The following is a 17,772-nucleotide window of genomic DNA, read 5'->3' as shown; positions in this document are numbered from 1 at the left end:
GGCAATAAGGAATGTACTTATGAAATTATGCCCTTCTGTGTGTTTTGGAATGTGAGTAGAGTCTGTTGTACTTACTTGCTTTATGCTTTGCAGAAGGGAAGTTGTTTCCCTGCCATTCCCCGTTAGCTGATCCCATGCTCCTCCAATGCTTTGTGTTTAAATCCAAAGGGAACTGCTGGAGGGTTCTAACTGGTGCCAGATGTTAGGGAAGACCCTGGGAGTGAAATGCTCGGGGAATTCAGTTGTGCGCTATGCTGCTTCAGATGCTGCTGCTTCCCTGCTGCGGAGGCAGCGATGGAATGCAGTGGCAGTGGCAGGGGACGTTGCTGGATGACAAGTCAGCACCCTCAGCTAGCTGAGGACCTGGCTGTATCAGGATTTGAAGTACCAAAACCAATACCTTGAACTGCACCTTGGGGCCAGGGGGAAGTTGTTATTACTGCTTCATTGTGGGAAGAGATAACTGTATCCCCCAGCAAGACACAGGAGCTGAGCACTGTTTCTGCTGCAGATTGGATCTGGGGTTTTTGAAGCAACAAAGGACTCGGTAATAGCTGCAGCCCATAAAAATCTCTCAACAATAGGGTAGGATTTCTCTTCCTTGCCTCCTGGAGGTATTAAAAGGAAAAAATTAAGCCTCAACTACTGTTCATTAAATGCTGAGGGACTGAGCTAATCTGATAAATGGGGAGATTGTTTTCAGGCAGAGGAGGATGAATTGAGATGAGCTGCGGCTTTTGGGTTCACTGGAATGGATGCATTTAGGATGGACTGTTATTCCAGCCAGCCTTTTTGTTTGCAGCTTCAGTATTCTAAAAACAGTGTTTCCTGTCGCATATCTGAGTGCAGTACCACACGTGCTTGTAATTTAAATGTTATGGGCCACGTAACATGTGGTAGTGGAGATCAATGGCATCTTGTATCGTTTTCCTCTTACCCAGAATGTTTGGGTTATGTTAGCCCGGGTCCCATGGGAGCCTGTTGGAGGCAGAGCACTTCTATCCTGAAGCCTGAGTTTATTGCGGTTTTGAGGGAGAACATCCTAAGTCTTGAGAAGGAGTTTGGAGCACTTTTTAAAACAAAGGAGAACTTGAGAGAAAGGATTGCTTTATTGTGGTGTGCAGATGGAAAAGCTTCTAAAGACCCACTTGGGTTTTCGTTTTCCTCCATTCCTAGTAGTCAGCTTAGGGGAGCAGTGAGCAATAGTAGGGAACCCACTGCCTACTTCCACACTCGTGGAATCAGCATCTGGAAAGAATAAAGGATGCTGAAAAGCTTCCTTTCTAACAAGAAAAGGAAAGAGGCTGCAGGATGTGTTCTTTGCTGTAAACTACATTTCCATTTATTTACATTCCCATTTTATGTTTTCCTTTTTGCTGGAGCCTCCTGGTGTCTGGCAATCTCCCTTCCCTGTGGCTGTGGTACCTGCAGTACCCCTGGTAATCCTGGAGCCCCTCTGGAGGGAAAGGCTGGTTCTCCCTCCCCTCATTCAGTGTGTTTTTTCCTCTCTTTTTCTCTAAGCAGTTGCTTATCTCTTGCAAATGCCAGAGCAGTTTTTAATGGCCACATTCAGGCTGCTTCCCAATGCTCTATTTACCCGTGTGCCCCATGGTATTAGACAAAAGAGTTATGTGCTGAGTTAGCATCACATCACAACACAGGAGGAACATGGACTTGCTCAAGGGAATCCAGAGGAGGCCGTGGAGATGCTCTGAGGGCTGGGGCAGCTCTGCTCTGGAGCCAGGCTGAGAGAACTGGGCTGGTTCAGCCTGGAGGAGAGAAGGCTCCTTAAGGGGAGACCTTAGAGCAGCTCCAGTGCCTAAAGGGGCTGACAAGAAATCTGGAGAGGGGCTTTTGACAAGGGCCTGTAGGGACAGAACAAGGGGGAATGGGTTTAACCTGACAGAGGGGAGATTGAGATGAGACACTGGGAAGAAATTGTTCCCTGTGAGGGTGCTGAGGCCCTGGCACAGGGTGCCCAGAGAAGCTGTGGCTGCCCCATCCCTGGCAGTGTTCAAGGCCAGGTTGGATGGGGCTTGGAGTAACCTGCTCTAGTGGAAGGTGCCCCTGCCCATGGCAGGGGGTTGGAACTGGATGAGCTTTAAGCTCTCTTCCAACTCAAACCAGTCTGGGATTCTGTGATAAGCTGTTAACGAATGAAGTTTGTTAAGATGAAGCAACAGCTGAAAACTTTAATAGTTCTCAGTGTAGATATAACCAATATATACTGCTGAAGGAGGAGTGCTGGCAACCAGAGGGAAAGGAGGAGAAGGGTGTGGAATGAGAGGAAGAAATGACGACCAAGTCAGAGACCAAATAGCTGTGATTTTTCTTTCCATTGCTACACATTATTTTGATGCAGTGACTGTGTGGGTGAAGGATACACTGGTAGCTGTGTGTGCCTGAGCTATGGCAGTCATTTGTAACTTGTTTGCTCCTTTTCTCTCTGTGTAAGTGGAGGGGAGAGTGCTTATAAAATAACTAGCATAGTGCAAATAGTTTTACTGAATAAAAAGGGTGAGAGTTCAAAAAATAATGAAGGACCGGAGTCCTCCATTGCAAGGTCTTGTTTGCTCGGCTGCAGAGTGAGCAGGTTGTGTCACAGTTTATGGTGCTTTCTTAGCAGCAGTAAACTGGCCAAGACACACGGGAAAAAGGTAAAAATAATGACTTGTAGCTTAAGATGTCACTTGGGTGAACTTTGGTATCTCTAGAAGCAAACTGTTCTTTAAGTGCTACAGGTAAATAGAATCCCAGACTGGTTTGGGTTGGAAGGACCTTAAAGCTCATCCAGTTCCAACCCCCTGCCACAGGCAGGGGCACCTTTCACTAGACCAGGTTGCTCCAAGCCCCATCCAACCTGGCCTTGAACACTGCCAGGGATGGGGCAGTCACAGCTTCTCTGGGCACCCTGTGCCAGTGCCTCAGCACCTTCAGAGGGAAGGATTTCATCCTAATGTCCAATCTCAGTCTCCTCTCTGGAGGTGGAAGCCATTGTCCTGTCCCTATACACCCCTGTCATGGCTTTTGTGGTTACATGATTATACGCTGTAGCACTGGGCAATTAATAATGTCTCTTCACGAAAGGGAATAGCTCTAAGTCATCATTACCTAACCTTAATTAACAGAGTAACATATGTGCAGGTGGTTTTGTCCTTCTGAACTCTGCCTTCCTTGTGCTTTCAGGCAAGCATGAATCTGTTCTGACTGAACAAGAATAGCTTTTTATCAAATGAATGATGTTTCTATGTGCCCTGTGTTAGAAAGTATTGCTCACTTCTTCATCAGTCAGGAACAGCAGGGAGGAAAATCTCTGGGGACAACATACCCTGCATAGGGACACAGTGAGCATGATTTAAAACCATGAAGGCAAGTTTAATTATTTGCTGTTTGCAGTCCTGCTCTGAGGACATCCAGCCAAGCCCTTTACCAGAGATACTTCATTTGATGAAGTGTAGTTTATTAATTGCTTTAAACACCTGTACTTTTTCCAGGCTACCAGCTAATGCGGTGCTGAGTCGGTGTGTATGTTGTTACTTGGCCTTGACTTGTGTTTCACCAGCGTTTTATCTCCAGTGGATGCTTGTAGTCTACCCTTCACTAGAAGTAAATCGAATTGCATCTTACTAAAATGCTGTTTTGTTTAATGGGGGGAAAGAAGGGAAACCTCACCTGGAGCAGATGCCCAGTGTGGAAAATCTCTGTCCTTACTCCAAGCTATACATAAGCTGTGTAGCAGAAAGTGTTACTGAAGCAGTCCTGTTCCACTGTGGGACCCTCTGTTCTCTCTGACCTAGAGGCTGCACACATCAGATGCTCTGAACAGCCCATAAAGCTTCGATCTCCCTTCAATCCCCAGCCTGGGAGAGCAGTGGGGATTTATGGGCAGTTTCTCTGTTCCCATAGGGCTATCTCAGATTATGCTTGTAAATCACAAAGTACACTGGACTTGTGAACTGCATGCAAGTCTTGAGCTTTGTGAGGCTTGAATTTTATAAGGGTTGGGTTTGTTTTGTCTTTCAAGAGAATTGTATGCATTTATTTGTGCTCATGTCTGTTGTTTCCTTTGTAGATGGTTTGCAGGTGATACGTGTGCAAGCCTCTCAAGTTTCCCCTACAAGATGTGTTCCACAAATCCAGCAAATTGGGTCACCTTTGACGATGAGCCGCTCTTCCAGTCTCCTCAGAAATCGGTGGATAATCAAAGTAGTTGTAAAGCAAATGGCCTTAAACTCAATCTGTCTAGCATGCATGAGCCTTCAAGTAGGTCATCTTCTACAAGCAGCACTCCACTCTCGTCTCCTGTAGCTGATTTCTACCTAAGTCCTGGACCCCCCAGCAACTCTCCCCTTACCACACCTACCAGAGAATACCCAGGAAGTTCGTGCATCCCGAAGTCTGGGGTTCACATCCTCTATCCCATCCCTGAATGGCCATCAAATGTTAACCTTCCTCCGTCACCCGGGATCTGCTCGTCCCTAACCTCGCAGACACCGAGCAGCCTTCCTGTGAACACCTCACCTAGTGACCATCCAGTGAAGATTCCAGTCTCCAATACAACAGATGAAGGAAGCTCGAAGGTGCCAGGAAGCTGTGAGGAGTTAGGGGAATTGTCATCGGCAACAGGGCACTTCCCGTACTTCCAGAGTGACTGCGCTTTTTCCAGTCCTTTTTGGAAGGAAGGATGCTCGCTAAGCACATCACCAGCTAATGTCAGCGCACACAGGAAGGACAAAGCACTTGACAGGAGCATCTGTCATCCTAAAGACAAGGAAACTTGCCATGACCAGAAAAGCCTTAACCAGGGCTCCTTCAGCTACATCTGTGAGAGGCTTGAACACCTGCAAGCTGATAGCTGTGATGCTGCAGGAAACCTGCCTATCTCCAGCACTCAGGCATGGCACAAGCATTCCCCTTCCATCCTACACAGCCTCTTCAGGAGCCGGAAAGCAGATGGGTGGCCATTCATGCTGAGGATTCCTGAAAAGAAGAACATGATGTCGTCTAGGCAATGGGGCCCTATCTACCTTAGCGTCCTACCCGGAGGTGTATTACAGATGTATTATGAGAAGGGCCTGGAGAAACCTTTCAAGGAATTCCAGCTGCAGCCGCACTGTAAGCTGTCCGAACCCAAATTAGAGAGCTATAATGTCTCAGGAAAAATCCACACGGTAAAGATTGAGTGCGTATCTTACACAGAGAAGAGGAGGTATCATCCCAAAGTGGAGGTGATCCATGAGCCGGAGGTTGAGCAGATGCTGAAGCTGGGCACCACAGATTATAACGACCTTACTGATTTCCTCGCAACGGTGGAGGAAGAGCTTATGAAGCTTCCTACCATTTCCAGGCAGAGGAGGAATTATGAAGAGCAAGAAATGACTCTGGAAATAGTGGATAACTTCTGGGGGAAGGTCACTAAGGCAGAAGGAAAACTCACGGAAAGTGCCGTCATCACGCACATCTACTGCTTGTGTTTTGTAAATGGAAGTGCTGACTGCTTCCTAACCCTGAACGACCTGGAGCTCCAGAAGAGGGACGAGCGTTACTTTGAGAAGGAGAAGAAATGGATTGATATTCTTGATTGCCATTTCCATAACTGTGTTAAAGTGCAGGAATTTGAGCAATCACGAATTATTAAGTTTGCCCCCCCGGATGCCTGTAGGCTGGAACTGATGCGTTTCAGGACACGGTATAATGGGCAGGACCTTCCCTTTTCTGTGAAGGCTGCAGTAGTGGTTCAGGGGGCATATGTTGAACTTCAGGCTTTTATAAACATGTCTTCAACTGCTCCAGTCCCAACACGTTTACCTGCTGTGAAATACTGTGAAAACGTTATGATCCGCTTTCCCGTTCCCACGCAGTGGGTCAAAGCACTTTGGACCATGAACCTCCAAAGGCAGAAGTCCCTAAAAGCAAAAATGAATAGGAGAGCGTGCCTTGGTGCTTTACATGAGGTTGAATCTGATCCTGTAATACAAGTCTCGGTTGGAACAGCAAAATACGAGAGTGCCTACAGGGCGGTTGTGTGGAAGATAGACAGGCTTCCAGATAAAAACTCAAGTAAATAATTTGGGCTATAAAATGATGGGTTTGGGTGCACCTCTTCGCCTTCCATCAGCCTCCATGGTGTAGGTTGGTTGTTATCTGTGTGGTGGTATTGTTAGAAGAGTAATCTTTTATGACAAAGAGGATATAACCTTACTTATTTTTTTCTAACTTATTTGATGGAAGCAGATGTATTATTGTCAGTAATTATAAGTGTGTAGTATCAGGAAAGTGGATCTGATCATTCTGATTGAGCCTCAAATGTGCACTAAGAAAGAAGGAAAGATACATGCAATAGCAAAATGATCTGCCCACTGAGTATCGCACACTTAATAGAGAAGGTGGTATTGTAACTGTTGGGTCTTGGCTTTCTAGCATCACTTAAGAAACGGTAGGTATGATGCATAACTAGAAGGCAGGGTGTTCAAATTTGCTGTAGGAAGTTGACTGTGCTTTTGCAAAGGCAAAAAAGGTGTCTATTACCTCTTTTATGGGCTTGGATATTGAGACTGTGTGTTCATGGCAATAACCGCACTGACAAAAAATGCCTCCCGCTTCATTCCTCTTTCTCTCTGGTGGTGGTAGCTCACTAAAAAACTTTATGGAGAACAAAAATATTTACATGGTTTTAAAAAATATTTACATGGTTTTAAAAGACCAGTTTTAAATCACGTTACCAGAGTAACAGCCTTATATAGGACGGTTCTAGCATACAAATTCTTGAGGAATACAGTATTCTGCTTCTAGTGCTGCAGAGTGAATTTGATCCTCTGCTTAGATGTGCATTACGTGTATTTGAGGCTCTGGGTAAGGCAAGGGCATCTATTGAAGCATTTTGCCTAAAATACTGGTAAAATCTGTACTTTTAAGAAGAGGGTAAGTGTGTAGTATTAATAAATGGGTTGGCCTGTACTAACTGCCTCTTTAAAACGTCTAGAGAAGGTTTTATCTTCTTAAGTCCTGGTTTCAGGGATGCTAATACTGAGTTGACATATCCACTCTGACAGCTAGATGTGTGTTGGTGAGAGTTAACATTCAAAACTATTAAAAAGAAAAGATATTAAAGGCAAAAAAGCCCTCCCAAGGATATTTTGTTTCCTGATTTTGAACTAACTGTAATGTGTAGTTAATCTGACCTGTTGTTTAAGTAATGGAGACTTTATTTTTTCACAGTTTGATGTTTGGATTTTGACTGGTATTTCAGTGACAGAAGTAGCAGATTGACAGGAAAACTGAGGCAGAAGCAAATGAAGAGGGGAATATTAGCCTGAGCCTATATACAAACTAAATAAATTGATTTTGGTGTTAGAACAGCATTCGAAAGCATCCTATAGCAACATGTTAATGCAGCAGTTGTGAAGGTATGAATTATTGCCTGGCTAGTGGCAGACATGGGCTAGTATTTTTGCTGATGATGTTGCATAGCAGTACTAGTCCCTTTTGCATGCAGACTATGTCTTGCTTTGGCAATGAAGTCTCTCAAGTCTTGAGCAATTGCGCCTTTAGATTTCCAAGGATGAGGAACAGTACAAATGACACCGTGGTCAGATTCAGAAATGATGTTTTCCTCTTCTTTTGCTTTGAAAGAAGCTATGGTTAGCTTGGACCTGTAGTCCAAGCTGTAAGGCCATATAGTTCCTCCCAAATTGGCTGAGCGCTCCCTTCTACACGCAGCCTGTTCCCTGGGTATCTTACACTCTGCTCTGAGAGGATGCTGGTGGCTGCCAAGCAATGGGCAGCAGGAGAGCACAGGAGATGCAGCATTGTCAGACAGGCTAACATAAAGCAGGGAGCCCAGACACAGCTAATTATGGGGGGAAGAAGATTCTTCAGATCTTCAAAATCTGTATGGGTGTCTTTCACTCCAGGCTTCAAGGATTTGCAACATGCTGCTGTGATCCATGTCTTTTCCCAAAGCTTATGGGACTGACTGCTTGGGTAGCTTTTAATATTCTTTGCTATTTAATGTAGGTTTGCTTCTGCAAAATCAAGTCAGCAATTTAGTTAGGCAGTTTAAAAGAAGATTATAATTCTGCCAAAGACTTTAATTCCCTGTAGTTCGTTCACCTGAAGATTTGATGTGCACAATTAACTTCAGATTTATATACTATTTGAAGGTAAGAACTGCTTTTGTGACATTCTATACCTTTACATTATTTTCTAGCAGTAGCTCAAGCTTTTGACATTTGAAGAATTCCTCTGGCTGAGCTCTGCAAAATCATTTGTATCCTTGAAATGTTCATGCCTTTGAAAAAACATTTTGGTAGTAATACTGCCCAGTCACATTTTAAACCTCTCTATTAAGTTTTCTGTATGCAGCTAAGAGTTTAAAAATAGACTTGGCCCAAGGCATGCCAAAAATCTGGAGGCACTCAAAGTAATAGGAATATGTAAACTTTCATCATGCGTTTACTGCAGGGAGAAAAATATGCCAAGGTTTTTGCTTTCAAAAAGCCTTTGTTCAAGGCTGCTTAAAAAATAGAAGGAAGGGAAAAGCCTACAGTTATATTGTGACTCCATTTATAGACATTGAAATATGTTAGTATTCACTGGGTTCTACTCAAGTGCTTCCTTGGAAGAGTGCTGGGCAAGCAAAGTTGATGCTCACTGTGAGACCCCAGGTTTTTTAAAGCTGCCTGTGCTTATTTAGGTATTTGAAAGGAGAGTTTGGAGCCCAAGTGTTAGCATTAGTAAATAAAGAATTAAAAAGGCACAGACTTTGAAGGGTTGAGCCAATGGAATATTTGCAAATTGAGTTTGTGCTTTGAAACTGGATGTAGAACGGGCTGCTGTGTAAGGCAATAGCTCCTCAGCTGATGATTTTCTGCATTGTGAAGCCACACTGCTGAAGCAGTCATTAAGCAATGAAAGAAGTGAAGCCAGGGCAGCTTGGGGCTGATGGCAGCCCTGCTACTGCCTTTTAGTGTGTGGGGTGATGTGGGTGCCATCGACCTTCAGCTGCTGCTTTCCTTATTTCTGAACTGCCTGGGTGGAAACACCAAGCCATGACTTTGTCAGATGGGCTCCATCCCTGCCCAGCCACCTCAGTCTGCTACCACCACCACTGCAAACTGCTCCTTGGTGGTGGTACCTTCCTCCTCCCCTATTTCCTATGCATTTCTCCCAGCAGGTTGGATAAATGCACCCATTTAGAAACAACTGCAGGAGCTGTTAACTCCTAACAATCCTCATGTAACTCTGTTCTTAGTCGTTGTTGATGTTTTCATGTTCAAGGTAAGACTTTTAGAACTGGACCTATTTTGGCAAAAATAGAATTACTACTTAACTAAAATAGCCAGCACATTTTTTTTTGGTCTAAATTGCTTGGCTTTATGAACCTTTCTCAGATCCAGGTAACTCGAATGCTACTCAAAAAAGGGGAAGGAGTCATAAATAGTGTGAGTAGATGCAGCGAAGTTAGATTATTAATTGTTCGTGAAGTGCTATATGAATGCTAAATGACAGTTTGAATCAAATCTCATGGTTTTGCTCATCTTTTGCTTGTTTTGGCTTTCTTGTTGGCATTCTTCAGAGGATGAGAGCAAGTATTGGGAGCATTTTTAGTAAAAAAGAGCCAGATTTTCAGATGTAAACCGGGAAAGACTTGGGCCTGTCAATTCACAAAAGTCTTGTTACCTAGACACCTAAACCACATAGTTTCTGTCTCCTAAGTTAGCTAGTAAAAGCTCAGCTCTCCCCAAAGTATCTGGTTGCCTTTCAGGAGTGGTTTTGATTTCATCAGTCCAGGTGGTCATGTCTCCATAATGCCTAATGGGTAGGGGGGACTTGCATCTGAATGTGTTGTCTTAGTTCAGTGCGTGGATGTACACTGTGCCTGCTCCAGCCCACTTGTCTTCCCACACCATTACCTTCTCTCTCTGTTTCTGGCCAACATCTTGATTTTTCAGCATTACAGTTTCTTTTGCAAACGGATCTTGTACATGCAGCCTCTCTTTCTTCTTCTAACTCCTTTGTAATAGGCCTTGGAAACAGTAGTTCCATGGAGCAAATATGACAAGGACTGGTCAGCTTTAGGTGAAAACTAAGGCAACGCTCACAGTCTTCCAGTGTGTTGGTCAATCACTTTGTTGGCTGACAGCGGATGGGAAGAAGTTGCTCCATGCTCCTAGCATGGCCCAGCGGTGGGCAGAACTTCTCTGCAGTGAAGTGGTGAGTATCTGTCTCCTTCTGACACTGATGTTGGTACAGGACATGGATGGGTTGGGGGGAACCCTGTGTTTTGGGAGTAGGCAAAAAGGTCCAGTGGAGGCTGCTCCAGAGGACCTAGAGCAGTAGCCTTACCCAGACCCTAAAACTATCATCTCTGCCTTTGCAGGTTACCACTTAGGGGAAAGGAAGGAACTCAGAATTCATCAGATCCCACCACTGAGACCACCTCATGGGTGTCAGTTAGCTGGAATATAAGCCCATGTATTTTTTAAGGGCTATATGGTACTGAATCACAACTGTGCCATGTCTCATAGAGGAGCCTTTAGCAGCAGACCAAGAGGAACAGCACGTGCCTGGGCTCAAGTGGACATCTATCATCCAACGTTTACCAGGAAAATTCCAAGCAGTGGTTACTTCTGGATTCCATTTCTCAGAAGGCAATTTTCAGACTATTCCCATTGCTACTAGTTTCTTCATAGGCCTCCCTCTCACAACAGGAAGATGCTGAATTTGATCTCCAAAAGCCCTTAGATATACACCATTTTCCTTCTAACATGAATGGACTCCAAACAAGATGTTGCTGCTCTTCAACAAACCCTTCCTTCTCAGATCCTTGTTCAGCCATCGCTCCAGAGAGTGTCACATTCCCTGGCCAAGGAATAATGTGATACCTAAGGGTTGTAATTGTAGCCCCTGCTATTTCCTGCAGGACGTTTCACTTGTGGCTGATGTTGTGCAGTCCGCCCATCCCAACCTAGCAAACAGAACAGACCGTGCTGCATCCTGGCACCACCACGTGTGAGTGGAGCAGGTCCTGGGAGCCAAGAGGAGCGCAGCTCAGACAGGTTGTGGTGCCACAGATGAGATGAGATCTCACAGTTTGGCTCTGGAACGTGGTGCTTCTTATGGCCTCCTTCACAGCTTCACCACAGCTGCTGCTGGGATGATGGCAGATTCAAGAATGGAGAGGCCTACCTCAACAAAGGCTTGTTCCACCATGGCCAGGCAGTCTGGAAGAGGGACCATGGACTAAGAGAGTGTTAGTGCAGGAAAAATGGGCTTGGACGCAGGAAGAGACGACCAGCAGCAGACCGTGGACAAGGATCACATCACAGCAGTATACAGAGCTGCCTGTCACTGTGTTCATGAGTGACAAAGTGCCATCTCTTTCTCACACTTTAGTGCTCCAGCTTCACTCTCAAGGGGTTGGCAAGTGATTGTAACATTCGTTTCTGACTTTGTTCCCTCCTCTCTTTGAATAATGAAGTCCCTAATGTTACAGTTTTACCTGTCTCTGTGTATTGTCTTACTGTCCTGAGACTTCAGCCACATGCTGTGCGCCCCTGGCATTGCACTCCTTTGCCTAAGACCTTTGTAGGCTTGCAAACTTATGTGTTAGTGTGCTGAAGGACCCTGTAGTGTGCTCAGAGATGTGAGTAACGTCTCGCACATGCTGGGAGCACTGATGTAGCACAAATCACAGTCAGTACCTCCTGCTCCACCTCCATACCAGCCTTGCTGTCTACCTGCATGGGGGATTCAAGGCCTAATGCATAACTGAAATAAGCAGTAGGCTATTACATAAAAAGAAGGTGACCATCCTGCTGCTTTTGGTCGTGGGCCATGTTTTGGGTGGTGGTTGTCATCTGGCAAGTGTGTGTGGGTTGTAAAACGTTATGCCTTGACTGGTGCGGCTAGTGGGATGCAAAGTCAGCAAGGAGGTGTTGAGGTTCTTCCATCCCATCTCTCCAGCCTGTCTGTTGGGGTTTGGTGATGGCCATTCCTGGGCAGCTACTTCTCCCCACTCACCTTAAAGTTGTACTGGACCTCTTTAGTCACAGAATCATAGAATCACAGAATGGTTTGGGTTGGAAGGGCCCTTAGAGATTATCCAGTTCCAACCTCCTGCCATGGGCAGGGACACCTTCCACTAGACCAGGTTGCTCCAAGCCCTGTCCAACCTGGCCTTGAACACTGCCAGGGATGGGGCAGCCACAGCTTCTCTGGGCACCCTGTGCAAGTGCCTCAGCACCTTCACAGGGAAGAACTAATTCTCAAAACTCATAATCTGCCCCTTTTATAGATCTGCCCTTGCAGTTATGAATGCAAGTTTCAGTGCCTCTTCCTTCAGTTTCTGTAACCAGTTCCTTATGAGCATGTATTAGCTCCATGCTTTGGTAGAGAGAAGCAGCTAGTCCCATCTGGGGAGTGACTGCTGGGCCTCATTGTGATACATGTGTCTTTAGGAGACTTCATGGCCAGTGTTCTTCACAGTGCAGGATTCTAGCTGGTGGGTGTAGTTATTTTCTGAACTCCATTCCAGGTTTCTCTGAATATTACAAGTAGTTATGTAAAGAAACAGCATTTAGGATAAGGATGGAATGTGATGTATTGCTGGAAGCAAGCCTGCAGGGGATGCTTGTAAATCAGCTTTGTACAGAGTCCAGCTGGTGAAGGACTGCACTTGCCCAGTGACACTCCTTGTTTGAAGTGCTGGCTGTAAATGCTTCTGTGTGCATGCCTTTGGGGTCAACTGAGCACAGACAGGAACGCTTGCAGTCAGCAGACAGCTTTTCAAGCTACTGATTATTGTTGTTGTTATTAAACATGGATGCAAAAAGGGGGAGAAAAAGAACTGGAGACCTCCCCATCTCAAGTCTAAGGGCTGATAATCCAAAGGACACATCCTATTCCTTTCTCTCCGTCTCTCACCTTTTCTTCCAGGCAGTGAAGCATTAACTGTGCTGTTGAGTGTAACAACAAGGAAGAAGGAAGGAATTATTAATTATACTAATTATGTACTTAGTCAAAAGGAAACCAAAATGTTAAATGTTTCAGTGATTATGATTAAGACAGATTAAAACAAATCTTGTGCTCTTTAAGCCTTGATTTTTGGGGACACAATGACTTTATGCCGGACTTGGACTGAAATCTGGAGGATGGTTCACTGAGTTAGACTTTGTCCTGGTAAAGTCAGAGACACGTGTGACAGAACTGCCCACCAAACCGCTCAAATGGCAGTGGTCTCCTAATACCAGAAGTGATTCAAGCAGGCTGTGAGGTAGGCTGCAGGGAAAACCTGCACAGACCCAGCCCAAGGCTCCCAGGAGCAATGGAGAGGTAGCTTTCTAAATTTAGTTTTGCTTACAAAATGCCACTTGAGCCTGTGGATGTGGAGTGTCATAGTGATTTTTCCCATGAGATGGATATAGCTCAGTGTATGACAACTCCATCTTCAGTATTTCCTCGTTCTGGTATGAAATTGATTCCTGTCACCAGAGAAGGCCAGTGCATAAAGAATGGAACTTTGAGATGCTGCTCAGTGTAATGGATGAAAACCAAATCTACACTGTCAGGCTTGCCTTTGACAAAATACAGCCAGTGCTTTCTCTGCTTGTATTTTTCTGCCTGCAGCCAAATGGTAGTCAGTTGTCTGTGCTGATGCTTAAAAACCTGGAGAGCAAGAGTAATGCAGAATTACTACATTTTGCCCTGAAGAATTTGGAGAGGCAGCTGCGATATAAAGGATCCTTTCATTAGATTGTACTGTACTGCTTTCATGCACACAGCGAGCCCACTGACCTCAGCTTCTTTGAAAGACAGGTTTTTCCCCCTAGTATTCCTGTGTGCCAGGAGAAATGCTGTCCCTTAACCATTGCCACATAGAAGAAACAGTAAAGCAAGGGATCCCTAGGATCTTAGCCTGGATCGAAGTAATTTAGAATATGCATGGGCAATCCTCCATGACTCTGCATTGTAAGACAGCAGTTCCTTCAGTAATACTTTGCTTTGGAAGAAATGGGGTATGTTCTTTCCCAGGCTAGAAAAGGAGTCCAGGTAGCCTTTGTCCTGGCAGCTGGGATCTCGCTTGTTTGAGCAGCACTTTTGAGCTGCACCTTTATCTGCTGCTATAGATATACCGTAACGAGTGATGTTATACAAGATAGCTGTAGTTCTTTAAATAAACACTGCAGTACAATTCCTACAGCAGAGAGCTCTGGAAAGCCTGGTTGTTGGACACAGGGCTTGGCTAAGCTGGGGCCTTCCAGGTTTTATTTTTCTATGAGAGTAAGACATGTATTTTTAAGGGAAAACTGAGATTCTTCCCTGATTTAGCAACCGATCCCTAAGCCTGTAATTCTCTTCTTTCAGTCTGACGCTGGAAGGGTCTAGTAAATCTCGTATAATTTAATTTGTAGAACTGCAGTGATTGTGGAAAGTGTGCTGAAGCAGACAATGAGGAAGGGACCACCTTATGCCCAAGTAGCAAAAGGTTACAGATAGAATAATCTTGTATCGTAAGAACAGCTCTGCATCAATAAAAGGTAGAGCTGTGCTGTCTTGCTAGGAGATTAACCTTGCACTCTAAGCAAAGAAAAGACAATTAACTGATGGTTTGGGTGGTTTTTTTTCTTTCCCAAGGTTCAGATCATCCACACAGCCTGTCTTACAAATTGGAACTGGGATCAGACCAGGAAATACCGTCTGACTGGTATCCGTTTGCTACTGTCCAGTTCATCGTTCACGATACCTGTGCCTCAGGAACAGAAGTCAAGTCACTGGGCGTAGAGAGCGATCTGCAGCCCCAGAAACACGTGGTTCAGAAAGCTTTCTACAATTGCCAGGTATTTTCAGAGCTATGTTTCCAGTGCTTTCCTCCTCTTCTTCCTCCCCACTCCCCCATACAGTATTTGCAAAGAGAATGTGCTTTGCATTTTAAACAAACCTTGCATGTACTCGTGATAATGACTTTGAGCAAAAGGATCATTAAAAACTAATCCCTTGTATGATCAGAGTGATGCTGGAAAACAGAACTGCAAATGCAGCATGTTTTTTCCTCAGCCGAGCTGTTTTTAGCGATAGTGGTTTTGAAATCTGTTTGGTCTGGAAGTGTTTTGATTCTGTGTCACAGCTTTTCTTCATGCTGTGTTGCTGCAGTTCACACTTCCAGTGCCCGATTTTTTGCTGATTCTATGTGGGTGTTGTTTTTGTTTTCTGACTACAGGTTGAAATTGAAAAGAAGTGGATCAGGCTTGATGGAGAAGATCCAGATAAGGCTGGCAACTGCCTCATGCAGTAGAAAAGGACAGGAGGCACCATCATAGGATGTTAGTAGGCATCAAGTTACATAGGAAATCCTATTGTTAGAGGAAGCGCAGTGACCTAGTTTAGGGTAAACATGGTCATTTTATTTCTTTTCTGCTTTTGGGTTTGATTCTGCAAATCAGTACTCGTTTGTCTGTGTTCAAGTAGACTTCCTGTCATGGGAATACTGGTATGAGTAAGGTCTCTTTAAGAGCTGCAGGATGTGAGCACTTAACTGACTGATTCTAATATATTATTTTCCTGTTTGGTATCTATGACTTGGGAATGATCTCATACTCTACATTGAAACCTAATGGCTCTACTTAAAGAGTATATGTCTCTTGGACATATAATATTCAGCAATAAACCTGCCAGAGTGCTTATGTGCAGACCAGCATCTGTGTAAGATCCAGCAGGACCAATTACATTTTTTAGTGGAGTCTGAAAACTGAAGTCCCCATGTTGCTGCTCCCCTCAATATATGTGAACAGAGCAAGTTATAATATTACCCTTGACAAGAGCCTCAAATAATGAGTTGGAAACGGGGTGATTTCATTGGTAAAATGGGAAAAGTTCCTCTACAATAATATTCTTCATTTTTCTGTGGCTGCAAGTGTTTCCCTCCCAGCATTTTATGGCTTCAAAGTAATCTCTTGGGCAAAAAAACGTATGGCAAATGTGATTGAAATTTGTGTTCAGGCATTAGACAAATCCTTCTCACCGCTGCAGTAAGTGAGGCAAGGGGTGGATCCCCAGCAAGCGTGCATCAGTCCGGGCCCATTTCATATGATGAAGCTTTGAGAATTCATTTGATGAAGCTGTGAGGATTTACTCCAGAGGAGAGTCTTCCCACAAACTGAAGCCATGGCTGGTTGCTGCTGTTTGCTCTGGGTCTCCTTTAGGATGCAAGTTCCAGAGGCTGGTTTAGAAACTGCAGGAGCTGTTTCTTTGAGTAACTTTTAAGACAGCCTTTCCCTGCTGTGACACTTCAGCAGGCAGTTTGAGCTACTAATCCCATATCAGTGTGTTAACTGTGTTTTCAACAAACAACAGGCATTAAGGGAGAGGTTTCAATGCTTCCCCTCAGCCATTCTGCCCTGTGTCATTCTCTGCAGGCTGTAATTCCAGGTTGGAAAAAATTGGATAAATTTAAAAACTGCCCTTGATACCTTTTTTTTTTTTCTTTTCTGTATTTTTCTTAAATTTATCCTTCCTTCAAACTGAAATTCATGGAGAAGAAAAACACAGTAATGCACCGAATCTCACTTTATATTTTATACAGCTTGTAACTGTTCATATGAACACTGTGTAAAAATACAGATCAGTGTGATTCCCCAAAAGTAGAAATATGTAGGATATGCACTGAGGAAAACTACCAGTCTGAGGAAACAGAAGGCCATAATGTGAACCTAGTTCATCACAATAAACTTCCCCCTCCCCCCCATTTGGAAGCTGGGAATAAAATGGCTAATAAATTCTATAGTACGTCCTGAGGGCAGGTTTTTTTTATGGGTATTGCATTGGCAAAGCCCCAAATAGACTATTATGGTATTTTGACTTCTCTATATATCCCTTTTTATTAGCAGATTATATTATTATAAATCTAAGCAAGCATTTGAGTGCAACAGTGATCCAAGTATGTCTCAGCTGTCACATCCTCCATCGTGTTTTGACTTGAGAAGCCATTAGCACCTTCAAGTCATGTTTGCTTTCTTTTATTCATATTAATTTTTAGTTTATATACTTCTCAGCTGAACTGAGAGGCACAGTGGGTGCCATGGCAAAGTGTTTGCTCATAGCATCACAGCAGAGCTCTGCAGATCACTGGAGTCCATGGTTATCCTGGAGCTACAATATCTGTTAACCTCTTTGCTTGGTAAGGTAGAGGACGCAAAATAGATGTTGCTGACACCTGCACTAACCTCAGTATGAGGCTGACTTGTTTTGATTTCCATTAATACAGCTAATTGAGTAAATCTGCTAGCAGTCACTGTTGTCTAAAGCCTGTCTTGCCCAGCTGGCCCCTATTTTCCTGCTTTTCAAATGGAGGGACATGCAGGCTGATCTGGGGCTTTTTCTCCTTAGGATCACCATTTACAGCATTCATCCCCTGGGTATTTAGTACGTGGTGGTGGTACAGGTTTTGCAGAAACCACAGCTGCTTTTCTTCTGTCAGATGTGTGCTGTATCATAGAATCATTGAATGGTTTGGGGTGGAAGGGACCTTAAAACTCATCCAGTTCCAACCCTCTGCCATGGGCAGGGACATTTAGTGTTTGGAAGCCCACATAGCATTGACCCCTCAAGATACAAGCTGTTGTTTTGAATGGCCTAAATGATGAACAGCCATGTTAAGAGTCATCTTTCCTGCTAGTGAATGTACATTATATCTGGTATCTTGCAAATGTTCATTCGGCCTTTTGACGTAAAAAAGGCCAAGCTACAGCTTTATCTGTGTTGCAGACTTTTGGA

General features: G+C 44.3%; 1 protein-coding gene across 5 annotated transcripts in view; it reads left to right on the top strand.

Annotated features, from left to right (window-relative positions):
• STON1 (stonin 1) overlaps nt 1–17,772 on the top strand; it is a 44,487-nt gene that overhangs the window by 6,413 nt on the left and 20,302 nt on the right. For 2 of the 5 annotated variants that reach the window (XM_061353539.1, XM_061353549.1), the window contains exons 2-3: nt 4,073–6,060; nt 14,638–14,840. In XM_061353539.1, coding sequence (XP_061209523.1) covers nt 4,073–6,060; nt 14,638–14,840 — 2,191 coding nt within the window. Of the gene's footprint in view, nt 1–4,072; nt 6,061–14,637; nt 14,841–15,220; nt 17,491–17,772 lie in introns of those variants that run through there. The other 3 variants (XM_061353566.1, XM_061353557.1, XM_061353581.1) reach the window with 3 other exon arrangements.

The sequence above is a fragment of the Neopsephotus bourkii genome, unplaced genomic scaffold (assembly GCF_033783945.1).
Source record: "Neopsephotus bourkii isolate Nb327-2 ecotype Australia unplaced genomic scaffold, CSIRO-AGI_Nbou_v1 NB_71, whole genome shotgun sequence".
NCBI classification, from domain to species: domain Eukaryota; kingdom Metazoa; phylum Chordata; class Aves; order Psittaciformes; family Psittacidae; genus Neopsephotus; species Neopsephotus bourkii.
The sequence above is the reverse complement of the archived record's forward strand: the minus strand, read 5'-3'. Positions and strand labels throughout refer to the sequence as shown.